Source organism: Delphinus delphis, chromosome 6 (assembly GCF_949987515.2).
Source record: "Delphinus delphis chromosome 6, mDelDel1.2, whole genome shotgun sequence".
NCBI lineage: Eukaryota > Metazoa > Chordata > Mammalia > Artiodactyla > Delphinidae > Delphinus > Delphinus delphis.
Window position 1 is genome coordinate 100,540,417 of NC_082688.1, and position 21,050 is coordinate 100,561,466.

General features: G+C 47.5%; 1 protein-coding gene across 2 annotated transcripts; it reads right to left on the minus strand.

Moving 5' to 3' along the window:
* Positions 1 to 1,634: 1,634 nt before the first annotated feature.
* NKX3-1 (NK3 homeobox 1) lies at positions 1,635 to 3,595 on the minus strand. 2 transcript variants are annotated; one of them, XM_060013570.1, is made up of 3 exons: positions 3,563 to 3,595; positions 3,289 to 3,316; positions 1,635 to 2,053 (listed from the first exon to the last, which is right to left on the minus strand). In XM_060013570.1, the coding sequence occupies exons 1-3, from the start codon at positions 3,593 to 3,595 to the stop codon at positions 1,635 to 1,637; spliced, it is 480 nt and encodes a 159-aa protein (XP_059869553.1). The 2 variants fall into 2 exon arrangements, with proteins under 2 accessions (XP_059869553.1, XP_059869552.1); XM_060013569.1 differs by having other exon boundaries at positions 3,289 to 3,595.
* Positions 3,596 to 21,050: the final 17,455 nt, after the last annotated feature.

Below are 21,050 nucleotides of genomic sequence, written 5' to 3' on the forward strand. Positions count from 1 at the left end.
TTATAAGCACTAAACACAGCTCCTGAAGCATTTGGACAGTTTCATCGTTTGGTGATGGAAGCCGCAATAATGTGTTTGGAAAACTGTTTCTTTTTTCTTAGCTCCTTCCTGCAAAGTACCATCAGCCCGGTCAGCTTGCTTAGGGGGTGGGGCTTTCTAAGGTCCAGGCCCCTATTCTCCACGCTCCACCCCTGAGCCTTCAATGTCCACTAGACAGCTCTACGGGCGCCTGACCCTTCACTCTGCGCTGTATTCATCCTTGAGTGTGAAACTCCATACCTCTTACCTCCTCTGCCTGCAGGGATCCCAAAGGGTTCTCAGACTTTGAGCTGTAACAACAGAGCCACCAGAAAGTCCTATAAAAGCAGCAGTGACCTTCTGGAGCTGTCAAGTCTTTAAATAGGATTTGGGATTTAATGCTGTATATTTTTAAAGGAAAGACATAAGAATTGCTAGTTTTTTTAAATAATGCATGTCTTTTAGCCAATTCAGAATCTGCTCACCCCCTACTTTTTTTAAACCCAGGAGAGATAAAACTTTGGGGGGGGGAAAAAAAAAAAGACCAGATCTCAGGCTAAATAAGGAAGGTGTATGTTAGGTGCAATCAGACTAAAAGAAGAACTTCAGTGGGTGACTTGTGGAAAGGGAACAAAAAATAAAAGAAAGGGGAAAGGAAGGAGCTTAAGGAATTACGTGATCTGTCATGGTGTAGTATGAATTACAGCCTGAAAACTCCAGGAGCCGTCTCATTCTGAATTCTCAGACCCAGAGCAAAAAGGTCAGAAGAGAATCTTTTACCTTTTCCTGATTTAAAAAAAAAAAATGCAATGCCCCCCAGCAGCATTGCGGAGACTCCCCCTTAGACCGCTGTCTTGGACACGCAGAGATTCTTCTGGCCTGGGCCCACCTCCTACAGTAGAGTTCTGTTTATACAGCTTGTCTTAAGACCACAGTGAGTGCTTCTTGTTCTGCTTGGGCCACCCTGTAAATACTTAAGTCGGCGTATTATTTAAAAAGGAATAATAAAAAGCTTCTATTTTCATCTCTTCCTACCCACCTCCGTATCCCGTGCCAACCTGCGCTGAGCACGACAGGCTTCTCTATGGGATTCTCCATGTCCCTCTCTCTTCCAGGGACAGAGAGAAACCTTGGTCATAGTCCAAGGTCAACGAGAGGCTTCTGACCTTCGGTTTAATTCAGTAGGTGACATCCTCTTATTAGCCGTCCTTCCCAGCCCCCCTCCCCCTTCGGGTGTGCTCTGTCAGAGTGGATGGTCAGTTACACAAGAGGGTGGAGCTGGAGGAAACAGAATCCTCGGAAGTGATGTGGACACCTCCTACAAAATCACCCAAAGTGCTAGAAACAGCACTTGGCTTTATCCCTCTCTACTTCAAGCAGGTCTCTAAAAAGCAAAAATGACCTACGTTCTGTGTTGGGGGAAGTATTTGGATACTAAATCATTCCGTGTCCCAGATCTTTCGTTGGCCCACTAGTGAAGAATCTGGGATTTCCATGCAAACCTCCAACAGTTTTGGTCTCGTACCTCTTGCTGCTCCCTGACCCCGGGCCCTTTTGCCTTCCAGAGGGGCCACCTGGGGAAGGCGGTTCTTGATCCCTCGTGGTTGTCGGAGGCGTTACCAGAAAGCTGGGCTCCAGCCTGCCAAGCAGTAAAGGTAGGGGTAGTAAGGGTAGGCGTTATGCATGGAGATGAGGGAGCCCCGCGAGAAGCCCTCCTCTTTCAGAGCTGGCAAGGAAGGATGCTTCTCCAGGTCTCCCAGGTCTGAGGTGAGCTGCTTCCGCTTGGTCTTATAGCGTCTGTTCTGGAACCATATTTTCACTTGGGTCTCCGTGAGCTTGAGGTTCTTGGCCAGGTGAGCCCTTTCGGGAGCTGACAGATACTTCTGGTGACTGAACTTCCTCTCCAACTCAACGACCTGATTGTGCGAGAAGGCGACCCGGGAGCGCTTCTGTGGCTGCTTAGGGGCTGGGGGCAGGCTCGGTGAGGCGTCCCGAGTGTTTTCCCAGTCCAACAGATAAGTCTCAAAGTGCCTATCTGGAAATGAGAGGGGAGAAGCAGGGATGGGAAGGAAAACGCTACATGTTAGCACGGAAGAGTACAGAATTCAATCCACCCTTATCTCTTCTGGTGAGTGAACAAACAGCCCACTGTCGGTTTAGACACATTGCACTTTTTTCACAGGACTAAGGAACTCTCTGAGTGGGGAGTGAGTGCATATGTAGATTACGTGTTAGTTTTCTACTAGTCATCAAGTCCCCAAAGTAGGAGCAGTTAGTGCTAGAACTTCCTGCCGTATCATCCAGTAGAATGAAATAGGGATTCTGCATATGTCTTGAGGGGAAGCGGGAGCAGGGAGGCAGGAAAAACTCTGAGAAATAAGATACCCGGTAAAGCGGGCCCCAAAGGCACCCGATGTTAACATCCGGGTGGCAAGAGAGGGCTTGTGTGGTAGGAAAGTTCATTCTCTGGCTTTAATCCCCCCTTTTTTTTCTCAACCAGCCGTTAGGATGCCTCATAAGAAGGGTGTGTATTGTATGGTGACGGCTGGTACCTAGACTTATCGTGGTGATCACTTTGTAGTGTGTACACATATCAAATTATTGTGTTGTAAACCTGAAACTAATATAATCTTATGTATCAATTTTACCTCAGTTTTAAAAAAAAAAACTGATGGGAAAGAAAGTAAGTCTACTCTAAGCGTTCCGACGTTATAACTCCTGAAGACCAGAGGGGCTCCTAGACTTACTGTTTATTGCCCGTGGGACTGGGAAGCGAAGGGCATCTTTGTTGGTCAAACCCTGATTTATTAATATTAATACGCTATTATCAATAACTCGTTATATGTTAATTGTCGTAACTGCCCAGAAGTAATATGGGGCTGGCGCCGATCAAGGGTCGCACTGTGGCTGGGAGCGATGTGGGGGTTTCCTTCTGGGACACTGGACCACGGTGGGAGCTTCGTGCGCGCTCGCCTTTTGACCCCGGGGCGCGGAGAACCCGCTGCGCAGAGCACCTTGCCGGGCGAGTCAAGCCCAGTCTAAATCCTGCGCCGCCCTGACGCTGGGGTCACGGTTAATCTCCGAGGCGCGCCCGTGGCGGAGGCCGTGAGGTCCCTTCGCCCGTCGCCGCGGGGCCCCGCATCCCTGCAGCCGGAGCTCCGGAGGTCCACCCAGCACCCGCCCTCACGCCCGTTCGGCCAGCAGACCGGCCCTCCCTTCCGAAAGGACCCACCCCGGCCCAGCCCGGCCTCCCCAACCTCGCCGGCATACCTGGCTCGGTCTCCGCCGGCTGCTCTGCCTCCCCGCGCGCAGCGCGGGGCCGGGCTCTCGGCTGGTCCTCCGGAGCCCCGGCGCCTCCTCTTCCTCCCTCGGGCTCCGGCTCAGGGTCTCGCCTCCGGTCAGGCTGGCGCGGGGGCTGCGGGCTGCCCGCGTGACCTGCGCGCCGATCAGCGCCTTCCCGCAGGATATCCTGGATGAGGAAGGAGGTGAGCGGCTTGGACTGGGTGGGCGGCACGGCCCGGGGGCTGCAGCTAGCTGCCCCCGCCTCCCCGGGCCGCGGCTCGGGAGTCCGAAGCATCCCCGAGGTTCGGCTCCGGCGCCCAGGCTCAGGCCCCTGCGGATGCCACCAGGCTGAGCTCGCCGCTCCGGCACCACTTTCACTTTCCGCGGCCCCGGGAACTTATAGCCTTAGGGGCGCGCCGCGCCGCCTTCCCATTGGCCTCCCGCCCGAACCGCGCGGCTGATTGGCCGCCCGCCGCTCCAGGTGAGGGTAAAGGGGAGTCCCTCGCACAGTCTGGGTCGTGTCTTTCATAGAGGATTTCTTCCGAAGTTCCTTCTTCTCCAGGATCCTGGCTCGCCTCCCTCCTCCCTACGTCGTTTTCCCTGGCTGGTAGAGAAAACCAAAGCGGGTCTCTTCGGCCCCAACTCAGCTAATATGTTTAGCTGCTTCTGGGAAATCATGATGCAGAAGAGAAATACTCCATTTAGCTCTTAGAGATCGTTAAAGTGCCTTTACTCACAAAGAAATAGGTGGGGCAATTACCAGCATCCCACCTTACAGATGAGAATTCTGGGTGCCCGTTGACAAGGAGACAATGGTAGCAAAGCTGGGTCTACTAAACCTAAGTCTGTCAAAGAGACATGACAGGTAAGTGCAGTACCTGACCCCAGGCTGGATTCTGTACTTGGGGCAATTGATGAAAATGGAATAGGACCAATGGCTAAAAGTATTGAATCAGTGTTACATTTACTGAAATTGGTAACAGTATTGTGATTGTATAAAAGAATATTCTTCGGAAATAAACACTAAAGTATGTAGGGGCAAAGGCCAATGATGTATGTAACTTACCCTCAATTGGTTCAGAAACAATGACATAGATGGATAGATAGATTCCATATGATAAAGTTGAATGGGTTAAAATATTAATTGGTGAATCTAGAAAAAGGGTATACCAGTGTTCTTTTGAACTATCTTTATTTAAGCAACTTTCCTGTACGTCCTACTCTAAGACACCTTTCATTCGACTGGAAACTTTTCAAAAAGACGGTATGTTGTGCGTCTGGGGAGAAGGGAGAGGGAGTAGGTTATTGCGGATAAAGAAACCGCTAAAGAGAACCACCTTGTGTAATATGAATGAAGGTATTTGGCAAGGATGGTTTTCTTCTCTCATTTTTTTCATTAAAAATTTTTGTACCATTTTCTTTTGAAATAGTTATAAATTCCCAGGAATTTGCAAAATCTGTACCCCTAACTTCCCCCAATGGTGACATATTATGTAACTGCAGTAAAATATAAAAACCAGGAAATTGACATTGATACACACCATGAATTAGACTACAGACCTTATTTTATTGTCACCATGTAAAAGCCTGCGTTCATGTGTGTGTGCGAGCGTGTGTGTAGCTCAATGCAATTTTATCATGAGAGTAGATTCTTGTAAAGCCACAATCAAGATACAGAATTGCTGCATCACTGCAAAAGAACTCCTTGTGCTATCTCTTTGTATTTGTGTACCCAAACCCCTTCCCTCCATCACAGACCCCTGGTAACCAGTAATTTGTTCTCTGTCTCTATAATTTTACTATCTGGAGAATGTTCTATAAATGGAATCAAATGTGGTACAGTATGCAACCTTGTGGAATTGGGTTATTTTTTTGCTGAGTATAGTGCTTCTGAGGCTACTCAGACTGTTGCATATATTAATAGTGAATACTTTTAAAAATTGCTGAGTAGTATTCTACTGTACAGATCTGCCAGGGTTTGTTAACCGTCCACCCACTGACGGACAATTGATCTGTTTCCAGGGTTTTGTTTGTTTGCTTGTTTTGTTTTACTATTTTGAATGAAAGTGCTGTAGACATTCATGTACAGGTTTTTGTGTGAACACAAGTTTTCATTTCTCTGGGATAAATGTCCAGGAATGCAATCTCTGGGCTGTATGGTAATTGCATGTTTGGTTTTGTAAAAAACTGCCAAACTATCGTGGTTGTAGCATTTTTAGATTTCCACCAGCAATGTATGAGAGTTCCAGTTTCTCCACATCCTCATCAGCATTTGGTGTTATCGTTATTTTTTATTTTAAGCATTCTAATAGTGAATGTGAGTGTGTAGTGATAGCTCATTGTGGTTTTAATTTTAATTTGCATTTCCCAAATGGCTAGTGATATTGAACATCTTTTCAGGTACTTCTTTACCATCCATGTCTCCTCTTTGGTGAAATATCTGTTCAACTCTTTTTGCTCATGTTATAATTGGATTTGGGGGGAGTTGCTGTTGAGTTTTGATAGTTTTTTTAATATATATATTCTATATATGTCTTTGTTGAATATATGGTTTGCAAATATTTTCTCCTAGTCCATAGCTTGTCTTTCCATCTTTTTTTTTTTTTTTTTTTTTTCTGTACGCGGACCTCTCACTGCTGTGGCCTCTCCCGTTGCGGAGCACAGGCTCCGGACGCGCAGGCTCAACGGCCACGGCTCACGGGCCCAGCCGCTCCGCGGCATGTGGGATCCTCCCGGACCGGGGCACGAACCCGCGTCCCCTGCATCGGCAGGCGGACACCCAACCACTGCGCCACCAGGAAAGCCCTCCATCTTTTTAACAGGATATTTCACAGCAGAAAAGTTTTTGGTGTTGGTGAATTTTTATGTCACAGATTTTGTTCTTGGTGTCATGCCTAAGAACTCTTTGCTTATTCCTAAGTACTGAAGATGCTCTCCTGTGTTATCTTCTAAAAGTTTTATATTTTACTTTTAAATCCATGATCCATTTGAATTAATTTTTGTATATGGTGTGACGTTTAGGTTGAGTGACCTCTTCTCAGTTTTAGAATTTAGAGCTGGGTGGCATTTCAAATCACAGGGGGGAAATGTGAATTATTTAATAACTAGTACTGCCATTTGGAAAAAATAAAGGTCTAGTCTTATAACAAAATAAATCCCAGATGGCTCAAACATTTAAAACATAAACAGGCACATGAAAAAAAATAGTTTAACCACACTCATCATTAGAGAAATGCAAATCAAAACCACATTTAGATACCTTCTTTCCACCTATCAGATTGACAGAGGTTAGAAAGATGATGTCTAGTGTTGGTGGGGGTGTGAGGAAGAGTTGCCCCCATACTGTTGGAGAGAGAGTAAGTCAGTTTTGTATATATGGGTGGTAACTTGGCAAAATCTGTCAAATTTAAAACTGGGCATATCCTTTGACACAGATATTCCGTGCCTAGAGATTTACTCTAGAAATCTACAAATACACAACATACTGACTTGGGAACATATCCTCAATTTAGTCGGAGAGTTGCAATTCAAGTTGCAAAAAAATAAAATGTTATAAAATGAACTCACTGTGTTAAAAGAAATAGTCACAGGTTATCTATAAAATATTTTACATTTGAACATTTGAACATATAGAAAAATCTGGAAGGATAGAAATATCTCAATAGAGCATTTACCTCTGGTCAGTGAGATGGAGATAGCAGATTGGGAGAAGAGGAGAGTGGAACAGGGTGCACTTCCTTGCACTAATTATAATTTTTTAAATTAAGAACAGAGCCAGAGCTGAGCTTGGGCTCCTTTCTTCCACAACCTCCTCCTCAGGTATCAGGTGTCCCTTCAGGGTGGGGACACAGCCCCAGCCCTTTCCCGTACGTCACTTGGCATGTTGTTCCTTTGGTGCTTAGTATTTTGGACGTTTATGTGGATGGGTCCTCTCCTTGAGCAGGGACCGTGTCATCCTCATTTACACTATCCGTAGCACAGTTAGTTTTTGACACACAGAAGTCACTCAATAAATATTTGCTGGTGGATGTCCAGCTTTAGGTACTATGTGGCATCTCACTAGCTGGCAGCGTTATCCATAAGGGACCACAGGGTCCCAAGGCACATACCAGTGTAAGGTCTGTCCTCCCCTCTTTGCCATGTCTATCCAGCTTAAACAGGATGAAAATGATAGGAATAGGAAGACACAAGGGGCTGTTGTAGGCTTTTTTTAGATGGAATAGCGTTCTGGAGAAGAATAAACACCCCCCTTCCAAGATGCTCCCCTCCAAATGCCTGGAATGCAACACCTGCAAATGACAAGGGGGAGTTAAGTTGTAGATGGAATTCAAGTTGCTAACCAGTTGAGCTTGAGACGGGAAGATTATTCTGGGTTATCCAGGCAGAACCCATGTAATCACAGGGCCTTTATAGGTAAAAGAAGGAGGCGAGAAAGTCAGAGTCAGAGAAGGAGAGGTGACACTGAAGTAAGGTTAGAGTGATGGGAGGTGAGAAAAACTCAACTGGCCCTTGCTGGCTTTGAAATGAAAGGCAGGGGGCATGTGAGCCAGGGAATGTGGGCAGCCTCTAGGAGCTAGAAAAGACAAGAAGTGGATTCTCTCCTAGAGCCTCTAGAAGGAACAGAGCTCTGCCAACATCTTGATTTTCGCCCAATGAGACCCATTTCAGACACCTGACCCCTAGAAACTAATACAGGGACATTTATAAAGGGATGTAAAAATGATGAGAGAAGGATTACCAGCTCTGCCTTCATATGAACTTTGGGTCTCTTAAAAAAAATGTTAAATATACTTTTATATCCATAATCCTGTCCCTTCATATCTTCTTTGTATATTTTCTTCCAGTCTTCAGCCATACATATTTGTTGGATAAGTGTAATTTTGTATCTTGTTTTTTCCTTCCAATGTCATATTACATCATAAGCATTTATATATTGTTCCATTATATATTTTATTTTATTTATTTTTTTTTTTGCAGTACGCGGGCCTCTCACTGTTGTGGCCTCTCCCGTTGCGGAGCACAGGCTCCGGACGCGCAGGCTCGGCGGCCATGGCTCACGGGCCCAGTTCCAAGTCCTAACCACTGGACCACCAGGAAATTCCCAAACCTGAGATTTACAGAGACAAAAGAACTATAGATGGAAACTATACAAGCCCAAACACTTCACTGCATCACCTTCCATCCTCCCACCCACCCCAGCCTGCCTCCGGTGCTACCCTACAGTGTGGAAAGTGGGAGCAGAGTTTATAGAATTGTCCTGTATAAATATGTTTTTAAATGTACTTGGAATTTATTTTAAGCAAGTATGCAACACGTGCAGACACAGAAATGACTGTATTGAAGGAAGAATTGTTTATACTCACAGATCCCCAGAAACAGGAGGCACAACACACTATACAGGGCCACATGGGGAAGCACCAGGGTTAAGAGACAAAAAAGACAAGGGGAAAGCATGGACACAGCCTTTTTTGTGGTTTCCATGGGAAGGAATGGGCAAGGCTGAGCAAACTTAGGATTGGGTAGTTTGAATAAGTTCAGCAGGCTCTGGGCTATAGGGGTGGTCCCCAGTTGTCCAGTACTTGGCCCTGGCGTGATTTGGGGCAGAGGAAATATGGACTTGGTGTGTGAGAGTTAGATAAAGGAGATGGTTGGGGGTATGAACTCCACTGGTTGATTTGCATATCAAAGGTGTGTTCACAGGCAAGTTGTTTGCCGTCTTTAGGAATTAACTAACTCTGACAGACCCTCCCTGGGTTCAGCAAGGTTTCAGATGTCCAAGCATCATAAAATACAGAAAATAGAAAACGTGATTAATGTGAAATGCATCATTGTCACAGCACACATTTTTCTTTTAAAATACATTTCAAAGCCTTCTGGGGTAACCACACCAAGTTTATACTTACCGAAACGCAGCGTGCTGTGTGTCTTTCAAGGAGGCACTTGTGTTGGCTCTGCTAATTCAGAAAGACAAAAAGAACGAAGAAAAGAGAAGTCAATCCCAGCCATCACCACAACAGAAAGGACAAAAGCCTTCCACCAGCCAACACATTTTATAAGATTTCCGAGAAGGTAGCGGTTGGAGGTGGGAGAGGTTGAGGTCTAATCTCAAGGTCTAACCCAGTTGATGGCAGAGCTGCAAGGGTAAATGTGCAGGTGCAGTGTTCCTTCCCTAAGGGCTACCTGCTCAGGGTGAAGGGAGCCTCCTTCCTGTTATTCCTCTTCCCTTTTATACCCCCCCAGCCCCAGCCCCTGTTCCAATTCCCAGTCCCAACTGGGTCTAGATGGGCCTCAGTGAGAGAGGACTCCCTGATTTTCTCACAGTAGAGACTCCTACCATCCTCAATATAAAACAGACCTCCTTGGTCCAGTGCCATCCCTTCCTGAATCTGCTTTCCTGGCTCTGGGAGTGGAGGGGTGCGAGAAGATTTTCCCCATCGTTCTTGCAAATTCAGTGATGTTGGAATTCAGACTTGTCATTATCTTTCCAGGTTGGATTGGAACATTAAACTGTTTTTCATTTTCTATATCTTACTAGAAAGCATCCTGTATGTTTCCCTACCCCCGTGTCCTCCCTGCAGTAAAACTGAAGACATTTTAGCCCATATGGAGAAAGGATTGTTTGGAAGCAGCTTCAGGGAGTTCAGTGTGTCTTAGAACCCTAGACCAGTTGGGGGGTGAGAGGCAGAATTGCTTGTTTTGGAAGGAGGACAGTGGCTAATAGAGTAGCTCTGGCTGTGGGACCTTGGGCAAGTTACCTAACCTTTCTGATCATGCCTCAGTTTCCTCATGCAAAATGGGCGCAAAAACAACATCCCCTCAAGGATTATTGAAAGGAATGATGAGGCTTTTCACGATAAAGGACCTCAGCGTCTGGCATGCAGAGGGGGTCCAGGAATGGGTTCTTTCCATTAGTAGGGTTAGGTTCTAGACCCACCTGCAGAGTAAACAAAACTTGCTTTTCCTAGGCACACTGCACATTTCCCAAACAAATAGGAGGTCTGAATCCAGGGTCCCTAATAGAACTGGGGAGGGGAGGGGAAGGAGAGTGCAATGAATGAATGAACATGCCTGAGATATCTGCATCGTAAAAACCCAATATCTCAAGTGTTCATCTCGGTTTTCCAAGGCCTCCCACACAGAGGCGTCAGCTTCCCTGCCCTCCTTCCCTCTCTTACTTCCTCCCCGACACGGTCCCCTGCCTTTACTGATTGTTCTGTCATGGTTCCCACTCGTGTCCTGCCCAGTCCTATCTCAGGCCTCTGTGCCTGCTGTTGTGTGTATTTACAGTCTTTTGTTCATCTTCAGCAGTTCAGTTTCTACCCAAAGTCTTCGGAGACCTCTCCAGCCTCCATCACTGGCTCTGCTGCTCATTTGAGCATCTGATCCTCTAGTGCCTTGGAGTATTTCATCATTTTCTGCTTCTCCGTTGTGTTGTTGGCTTCATCAAAGGTCAGGGCTGTGTCTCAGCTCTCCGTGTCCTACTCCCACCAGGAGAGGGGAGAGAACTGACATGTATTGAGTGCCCACTCTGGACTGGATCACCACGGACATTTCATTTGCACTACAACCCACTGGGGATCATTTTTGACAGATAAGAAGATAGAAGCTCAGAGATTGAATGTAACATGCCCAGGTTCTCACAGCTAACCCGGGTTGTTCTGGCTCCAAACCCAGTGTCTTCCCCGCCATGCCGTGCACTAGGCACATAGCAGCTGCTCCTTAGACACCCATCCTCAGGTTGCAGTGGAGTCTCCCATGGCCTCTTACAGAGTCCCTGGCTCAGTCTGCCCTATTTCCTTGCTTCTCTCTCTCTCTCTCCTCGCGTGGAAGCAGAGCCACTGAAAAGAGGGACAAGAGGAAACCACCTCCCACCAGGCTAGCCTGGATCAGAGGCACCGCCCCTGCAGTGGTTCAAAGGCATTGCCTCCCCATGGATATCGCTCAGTGCCCTACATTTCTCCGCTGTGGCATTTGGGTTAAGACGATTTTCATGTGTTAACGTGAAAATGCTATGTGTGTTTGGTGACACATTAAGCTCTCCTCAGTTACACAGTGGCATGAATTAGCCAGACTTTTATTTTCCAACTGGTGATGGGCAGGGTGCACACCCGCAGGATGTGAAGGATGAGGCCTGAGAGTGAAGGGCAAGGAGACCAGCCCAGAGCCCAGGAAAACTAGGCTGGGAGGCCATGCGGGGAGGGGATAGTACGTTGAAGGGCCGGATCTGTGCTTCTCAGACTTTGAGGTGCACACAGATTACCCGGGGATCTTATTAAATGCAGATCCTGCCTCAGTAGGTCTGGGTGGACCCTGAGAGTCTGATTTCTTTCTTTTTCTTTTTTAAAGATATGTTTTGGTGGGGACCACTTTTAAAGTCTTTATTGAATTTGTTACAATATTGCTTCTGCTTTATGTTTTGGTTTTTTGGCCCCGAGGTATACCAACCAGGGAACAAACCCGCGCCCCCTGCATTGGAAGGCCAAGTGTTAACCACTGGACCGCCAGGGAAGTCCCAAGAGTCTGATTTCTAAGAAGCTTCAAGGTGATACCACTGCTTTTGGTCCAAGGACCCTCCCCCCTGCCCACCACCACCAGTAGTGAGGAGCTGAGGGCCCTGGGCGGTTCTGGGGGGGAGAGTGGAGGACCCTGTGAGGACGGCATGGAGGCCACTGCAGTCCCACGTGATCTACTCCAATTCTTTTTCAGGGGCTTCTGACCTGACATGTGCCTATGTCCTGTCTGTCACTCTGAAACCCATCCATGTTTCAAATGCCATACTTACCCAAAGACCTCTCTTTCCTTCCATCCCAGGACCCTATAAAAAGGTCTGTTCCTCCGACTCTGTACCTATTTATGCCAGTTTTCCCTGCAGACTTTTCTGTGTGGCAAAAGGGATTGGGGTTTGTGGGAAAGTTCAGTAGCAGAGAGTGACTCAACATCCTTCTGCTTCCATCAGTGCTGATTGCCTAAGGAAAGCCATTAGGGAGGATTTATTGGGCAATAGGAACCCAAGAGTATTTTGCTAACAGTGCCCCTGGTCACCTGCTCTCTGCCCCCTCCACGGCTGCCTGTTTCTGGGGAGCTCAAGGCTGTGGGAGCATGTGCAGAAATTTCCACGTGCTCTAACTGGGTGGCCTCTGTCCCTTTGCGCTTGTTCTGTTCAACAGCTTAACAGAGGCCCTCACGGGGAGGCACACTGGGGGCTGTTTGTCTAGGGAAGGAGGCTCTGACCTTCTCACAGCACTCCGGCTGCCAGAAGCAATTTGAGACCGACTCTCTCCCACCTCTCAGCAGCCCCTTCCTCATAAAACTGGTCAGGCCATCACAGACGACGCCCTGAAATGATCGTATCCAGGTGGATGATCATCTGAGAAGGGGCAGAGTCAGTTTCTGGGGATGGAGTGGGTGCACATCCCCCAGGAATGAGGGGCCGAGGGCTAAGACTGTGCTTGGCCTTCCAGACGCTTCTACTGATCCCCTTGACTGGACAGGGAATGGGGACACGAGAGGCTATTCCGCAAAGAAAACTGCCTTCTTCCAGAACTACTGACTAGGGCTTCTCTGACAGACACTTTTCTGAAAATCACTTAGGACGACATAGCCACTGACCACTGAGGAAGAAGAAAGTCACTCAGCCAGGGGTTCATATTTGGCCTGAGGCAAGTCCTGCCCAATGCAGTTAAGACCATCCTGATGTTTTCACAGTTTGTAAGGGAAGTGACCACCCAGGCACAGGCAGAAGGATGGGGAGGTGCTTAGAGACCACCCTGCAGCACCTGAGACGCTTTGGGCATCGGCAAAGGCTTTCATCCCATTCATATATTTACCCAGGTTCTCATCCCCTCTGAGGGGGCTTGGGGAGGGGAAGGAGGGGAGATAGAGAATGACCTGGAAGGCATGGACACAGGGCATGCTAGAGGGGCAGATGTTCACGACTGGGAGGCGTGTGGCACTCCTATTTAAAATTCACATAGGGAATTTTACGCTCCCACTGCAAAGGGCACGGGTTCGATCCCTGGGCGGGGAACTAAGATCCCACAGGCTGAACGGTGCAGCCCAAAGATAAAAAAAATAAATGCAATTCACAGAATTGGATGTTGAGAGACCCGAGGTATCATTTTAGAAGTAGGGAAACTGAAGTTCGAAGAATGGAAATGACTCATCCAAAATCACTTGTTAGTGACCAAGTGAGAACTTTAACCCATGTCTCTCAATCTCTAGGTCAGTTTTATCTCTATCTCTTAACACATGTGATTTCTACTATAAAATGTTTTAAATGATAAAAAAAATGCAGAGATCATTGCTATCACTTAATTGATAGCATGTATTTTTTTTAAAGAAATAAAATGTTACAGGCGCAGCCGAAGTCCCCTTGCCAGTGTTTTATTTCTATGACATGCCAACGGGCATGGTAAGGCCTTTAAAAGGAAAAAGAAAAAATTCCTCTTTATGAATCCTCGTGGCAGAGCCAGCAGGTAGCTGATTGATAAGTAGAAAAACTGGTGGGTCAAATCAAGCATGACACTGCTTCTCCCCCGAGACCTCCTCTGGCTAGAAGAGGTGGGGGGCAGGGCAGAGGTGGGGGGAGTGAGGTGGCAGGAGGAATCTGGCCTAACCTGGTGGTCTAAGAGATGAGGCCGGGATCGGCAGGGGGCGGGCTGGCCTCTCATTGCTGAGCTTGGCTCAAGGGCTCCGAGAAACTAACTCCTGTGGGTATGGAGGGCCCAGCACATCCCTGGTGCCTGTCTCCCTCAAACAGGGCTAGAAGCCACCGGTGTCCATCTGAGTTCTGAGGAGAAAAAGTGTGGAGAGAGTGGCCAGGGATGGGGAAGAAGGCCAGGTGAGAAGCTCGTCTTGATAGACAGACTTACCCACCTCCTCCAGGGAGGGCTCAGCTCTGACAGGGGAAGCTGGGCCGTTTGATGTCGAGTCATTTTCGGGTGACCCAGCATTTCATGGGGATGGCATGAAATAGGTCTTTCCAAACCAGTGAGATTCAATGACACAGAGATCCTTGGCCTGGCACTAAAACAAGAGTAGCTAAAAACTTACCTGACCTTTTATTTTTTTTAATTGATTTCTTTATTGGCCTCTCCTGGCCTAAGTTACCTCCTCTGATAAGGGATAACAGCTGGCTCGGGGACAGAACTGTCCTGTCCTGCAGAGCCAATGGATGTGTCTTGTATGAGAAGTTCTTAAGTCAACGTCCAGACCGAGGAGAGCTCCAGCCAATGTGATCCATGACCCCCCAGTGGGTCATGTCAGTTTCCCCATCAGGACGGAGGGAGGGGGCAGGAGGCCAGACCTTCCCCCAGCTCAGCCCAGAAAAGCTTGTCAACGACCATCACCCAACCTCGAAGCTGAGAGTGCTTGAGGAACAAGAAGGAATGTGAAAAAAAGAAAAAAAGGAATGTGTGCGAAGCCGCTTTCTGCCTGGATGTTGGGTCAGTGCTGGAGATGATACCTCTGGATACAGTCCTGAGGATTGGGACTCTGCTCCTTAATTTTGGGGGCTCAGCGTTGAGGGGAACTGCTGAGGGGGGTAGAGAAGCAGGCATCCGGAAGCAGAGCCTTCTGTGGGTGGTGGAGGGCAGAAGCAAGTCCTGGTCTGTGTGCTCTCTCTGTACAAAATAAAGGCTAGGGCAGTCGGCAGAGGACGGAGGCTGGTGTGGATGTGTCAGGGTGTGTCCGGCCACCCTGGGGACAGTGGGTGTGCGTACAAGCCGTGGCTGGTAGTTATGGGCCGGTGTTTGTGCACATCACCCTCTGACAGTTTTGATCCTCCTGGGGGGACCCATGTTCTTCTGGTCCTCTCGCGGCCCCTCTACATCACTGCCCTATTGCTACTGCTTGCAGCCTGGGAGCAAGCCTACAGCCGCGTCCGTCACAGCCTGGCCCACCTGGGAGCCTTGGCCCTGCCCTGTAGGTAAGGCTATTTTGAGGTCAGGAGGAGATTCGTCTATTAGGTAGGAGAATCCAAAGGCCCAAGGGTTGTATTGCCTCATTTCTTCACCGCTCGGATAAGAGATGCTGCTATTAAAGGGCCACGATGAATGGGATTCCATGAGAGGACGGCAGGTTACGAGGTTCATGGTCTGCGAGGATGCTGATAAGAGACGAAATCCACTTGTCCAAGAGGGTCGCAGAAGACGAAGGTAGCATTAGTGCTGAGCCTTCTGCCGTGAGGGTGCCTCTGCTGCTCCCGTTTTCCATTTGTTGCCTCAGGGATGAAAATGTGACCCTCAGAGACAAAGTGAAATGATGCAAAGTGATAGCCGTCTCGGAGGGACCAGTCTGGGACACTCTCTTTAGATTTATGGAGGATTAGACACGCGGAGGCGCCTCCTTACACCATGGCTGAGGCCCAGGAAAGAGAGGGCGTCAACACAACGCAACACACTGCACTGCCACTCATCCCCTCCCCTGTAAGACCCGCTCTCACAAGGAACTGTCAAGATGATGCAAGTTAATTGCCCTGGGGCAGGATAACCCTCAAGAGGAAGGGATTCTGCAGCTGAGGTTGACCTTCCATAGCCCTTCCATACCTGTTATGTTGCCTGATACTCACTACGCCCTGTGATGAAGGGGAGCTGGCTTGGTTTTTCAACCTGGAGTGGCAAGGAAAATGCCATTTCGTCTCTGACTGTGCAGGTGTAAAGATGTGATTCTGAGCTGCCAGTGGCTGTGTACTTGGCCATGGTTTCTGCCAGCCCAGGTTAATGAAGCTGACCAGGTAGAGAGAAACGGAAATGAGAGGTGGATGGGGAGAAACCGGATGAGCCCCAGTCCCTGCTTTTAGCCAGCTTCACCATAAGCCTTCCTGCCACTCAGCTCTGAGGGTCAAGAAATTGCCTTGAATGTTTTGCTCATGCTGGTGTGAGTTAGGTTCCTGTCCCTTACAACCTAGAGAGTCACAGAGAATCATATTGGTTTAAGTAACTCCATTTTACCCAAGACGAAGCTGAAGCCAGCAGAGATCCAGTAATTTGTCCTCCGTGGCTGAGCTGGTCAGTGGCAGAGCTAAGCCAGAATCCAGTCGATTTAATTACATCGATGCTCAAAGCAGTCTTCAACTCAGGAACAGTTTGGGAACCTCTGCTGTGAGTCAAGAACGGTTCAATGTGAAGGACCAATCAGATTAGTTTCCCTTCAGGATGTTTGAACAAGAGTCCGGAGAGAAAGTGAAAAGGAAGGCAGAGCTGCAAGCTAACCTAGTGATATTTGCTTCACCAGCCCTTTAGAGTTAGTATTCCACACCCAGGCAGCTGTATTTTAGATACCCAAGTTCACTGCACAGTTGTAAACAGGATCAGTGGGTTTATATTCAGACTCTAACTTACGAGCTCTATGACCTTGGGTAATTCCCCTCACTTTCCCTGGTTTCCTCTGTGTTACAATAATACTTCCGCATATGACTAATACATGAGCCAGTATATATGGAGGACATCTATCCCCTGGAAAGCACCCCACAGATCTTGTAGCCACAAGCATCACAATGTTATTATGCTATGAATGTTTGTTGCACTGAAACCATGGCCAACAGCTGGTGTCTATGGAGCCCTTAATCCTTTGATTCACTGTCTCCTTCTGTCCACTCCCAACTGTCAACATCCAAACCGGAAGATAAAGGGGTTGACCTGAAAAAGAAATCTGAAGCACTGCTGGAAGCAAAGGTTTTGGGTGGAGGCCCAAGGAATTTGGGGAATTCCCTTTTTCCCCATAGCGGGAAACCGGAGGCAAGGGTGTCCCCTGGTGGGCAGTTTAAGTGCTGCAGTCAGAGGCGGAGGGTTACTCCACTGGCGCTGTTGTCTCCGACACAAATGTTCTTGGGTTACATGTCTTATTTTACGTAATGTGTTGATTACATACAGGACTGATTCTAGATACAGATGTCCCTCACAGAGAGCAGGGCCCCATGGGAATATCTGTGATCTTTTCCATCCCAAACATCTGAATGCGCTCCTGAGGACAGACCTTTTCCCTCCGATGACTCTCTCTGGGGTTGGGATGGAAATGTCGGGATTCAGAAAGAAGCACAGCCAGCCAGAGAGCATGTGTCGGAGACTCCATCACTGGCAAATATAGCCGTAGGGTTAGGTATTTAAATAACAGTAAGAAGCAGCAGCCTGTAATGTGTATGAAACGGCGGCCGAACATAATGGAAAGTAAATGAACTTTGGAGGCTCAATTTTTACCTCTATCTTTAGTGGTGGTGATTTTGGTTAAGTTTCTTTAACACTCCCAGCCTCAGTTTCCTAATTTGGGAGCTCGTTGGATTCCTTGGACCCTAGACTTTAGAGAGTGATTATGGCAATTACGTGATATAATGCCAAACACTGAGCACTTAGCGTGGGCTTCATAAGCATTTGTTATTTTTCTCTGCACACTGACTAGGCATATCTTCAAACCGGTCTCCCACGGCTCCTCCAGTGCTTCCACGCAACCACCCCATTATTCGGATATTCACGGAGCACTCCTTACCTGCCTGCGTTGCCATGTCTCGGCAAGAAAGTGGAAGGAGGGAGAGGTAAAAGGAAAGCTGACAAGAAGTGTCGACGAGATGGAGCAACTGGAACTTTTAAACGCGCCTAGTGGAAACGTAAGTTCATACAACTACTCTGGATAAGCAGTGGCATCTCCCAAACTTGGCCACATGCATACCTCATGACCCAGAATTTCCACATGTAGCACATACTCAGCAGAAATGTGCTCATGTATTCACCAAAAGACATGCACAAGAACGTTCATGACAGCACTAATTATAATAACCCCCAAACCCCCAAATAATAAGCCCGAATGCCCATCCACAGTAGAACAGATAAATCTATCACGGTGTAATCATTCCATGGAAAACTCAACCAGCTATAGCCGTGAGCAAACTGCAATTACCCACAACAACATGAAGGCATCTCATAAACATAATCTTGAGTGAAAGAAACCAGACAAAAGAATATACACCATGTGATTCCATTTCAGGAAAAGTCAAAAAGAGGCAAAATTAGTCAATGGTGTTTGAAGTCAAGCTAGTAGTTTCCTTTGGGGTAAGTGACAGTAAGGGGGTGCATAAAAGAACTTTGGGGGACGTTAATGTTTTGTTTCATGATCTCGGTGCTGATTATATGGGAAATTCACTTTGCGAACTAGGCGTACGTGTAGTATTCCTGCACTTCTCCCGGATATATGTTATATTTCAATATGTCTGGTTAAAGAATGTGGTCTGCGTTTTGAAAGTGTCTTCATCAAGGAGTAGACAAGATTTCTTAAAAAATCCTATAGCAGCATGAGAAATGGCCTGGAGGGAAGAGAGTGGAGGCAGGGAGACCAGTTAGAAGGCAATTGCACATGATGAAGCGAGAGATGATGACTTGAGCTTAGATAGTAGTGGTGGAAACACAAAATAGGCAGGTAGGGGAGAGGAGAGAGTGAAATAGGACAATGGAGTGTCATCCTGGATCACAAGAGAGGGAATATGGAAAGTGGAGCAGGTTTGGCAGGAGGAAGGTAGAGAGAGGTGGGTTTGGTTTTCGATTGAGGTGTCTGGGAAACATTTAAATGGAGATGTCCAGGGAACAATGGGCAGTTTGGAGCTGGAATTCAGGATGGAGGGTGGAGCTGGAGCTGGAGCTGTAAGTGTGGGATTTGGGAGTTACTTGCATAGATGGTAGTTAAGCCTTTGGAGTAAATGATACCAGCTGGGGAGAGGGCGGATGAGTTGAACGCCATGACCATGGACATGTCCAGACTATTGCCTTCAATGTTGCCTCAGAGAGTCCCTGGATCCCATGCATTTTATGGTCCGTAGTCCTCTCCACGTCCCTCTGTGTAGATTCTCCATCCTTCCCCTCCAGGTATCCAAATTTATTCATCCATCTGAGGGGCTTGTCTCAAGCTCCTTCTCTTTGATTGTCCCTTCCTAGATTACCTTGGTTTGATTTATTTCTCCTCTAAACATTTACTGGATTTGTATCAGCCAAACTTCTAATTACCTGCTTGTGTCCTCTATGAGTTAAGATATGCATTCAGCTGCTATAACGAAGGTCAAAGTAACAGTGACTTAAACAAGACAAATGTTTCTTTTTCTCTCATACATTAGATGGAGTGTAAGCAGACCCAAGCTGATAAGGTGATTTCATAGTGCTGGGGACCTAGGCTTCTTCCATCTTGTTGCTCTGTCAAAATCTAAAATAGCTGCTACTGCTCCCAACATTTCGTCTGTATTCCAGCCAGGAGCAGGAAAAGAAAGGAAGTGGAGGGAAGGTGCCTTCTGTTTAAGGCTATGTCCCGGAAATTGCACACATCACTTCTGCTTATATCCGTTTAGCCAGAACTTAGTTACTTGGCCACCCTTAGCTGCAAAGGACTCTGGGAAATATACCTTTAGCTGGAAGGTTGTGTGCTTAACACTGGGGTTCTGTTATTAAAGAAGAAAGCGGGAGGGACTTCCCTGGTGGCGCAGTGGTTAAGAATCCGCCTGCCAATGGAGGGGACGTGGGCTCATTTCCTGGTCCGGGAAGATCCCACATGCCATGGGGCAACTAAGGCTGTGCGCCACAACTACTGAGCATGCGCTCTAGAGCCTGCACTCTAGAGCCCGCAAGCCGCACACAGCTGCTGAGCCCACGTGCCGCAAGTACTGAGCCCGCGCACCTGGAGCCGGTGCTCCGCAACAAGAAAAGCCACAACAATGAGAAGGCCGCGCATTGCAACGAAGAGTAGCCCCCGCTAGTCGCAACTAGAGAAAGCCCACATACAGCAACGAAGACCCAACGCAGCCAAAAATAAATAAATTAATTTTAAAAAAAAGAATCTTTAAGAAAAAAAGAAGAAAGGGAGAAACATATTGAATGATATCTAGAAGCCTCTACAGTATGTTCAATGAACTGAAGGATTTATATGTTTATAATGTACCTTTTCTAGTTTTTCCTATAGATATTTGGCTGTATAGGTACTTGTCTTACCCACAGTTTTATAATCTTGAAGATAAGAACTCTGTCCTATGCATCCTTGAGTCCCTCTGATCTTATATATTTTTTTAAAAAATGATACTAGTTTTATGTTCCCCCACAGTGTTCAACCTAATGTTCCTTAATACTTGCTAATTAAAGTTAAGTTGACCTACAGGAGAATGGCTAGAAGAATAAAACAGGGATTCTTGTCACCATGGTCATAACCCCTGGCTGACAGAAATTCTTAGGGCCCCTGGTGTCAGGGCTTAGATGACCCCTGCCAGGAGCCAGATCCCCATCCACATATAGGAGGACTTTCTTCCAGAGGGTTCTGAATACCAAGGAGCCAGGTCAGAGCCCAGGTCTTCAATGCAGACTTTGTGAGGCCATGCAGGAAAGCCAGAGAGCAACGATTCACTCACTTGTTCAATCAACAAACAGTATTGAGCCCCGTCTCCATGACAGGCACAAGGTATGTTGGAAACACATCGGGGTCTGAGGCAGACATGAGGCTGATAGTTTAGATGGTACAACAGACATGGAGAGTAAATGCATTGTGATGGGGAGGTTTAAGATGCTCCAGGAGCAGGTTCTTGGAGACCTGACCCACAGGGAAGGACCAGGGGAGGCACCAGAGGGCCCAGAGAAGGACAGGAATCAGGAACCATCAAAAGAAAAGTTCACCTTTGGCTCACTTACGTCGTAACTTCGGATTCCAATTTCCCGGTCCCTAGGGTTTCAGGCAATTAAGCTGGGCTGGTGGCAGGAGGAAGCAGGAGCCATTGAAGCATGGATGGGAAGGAA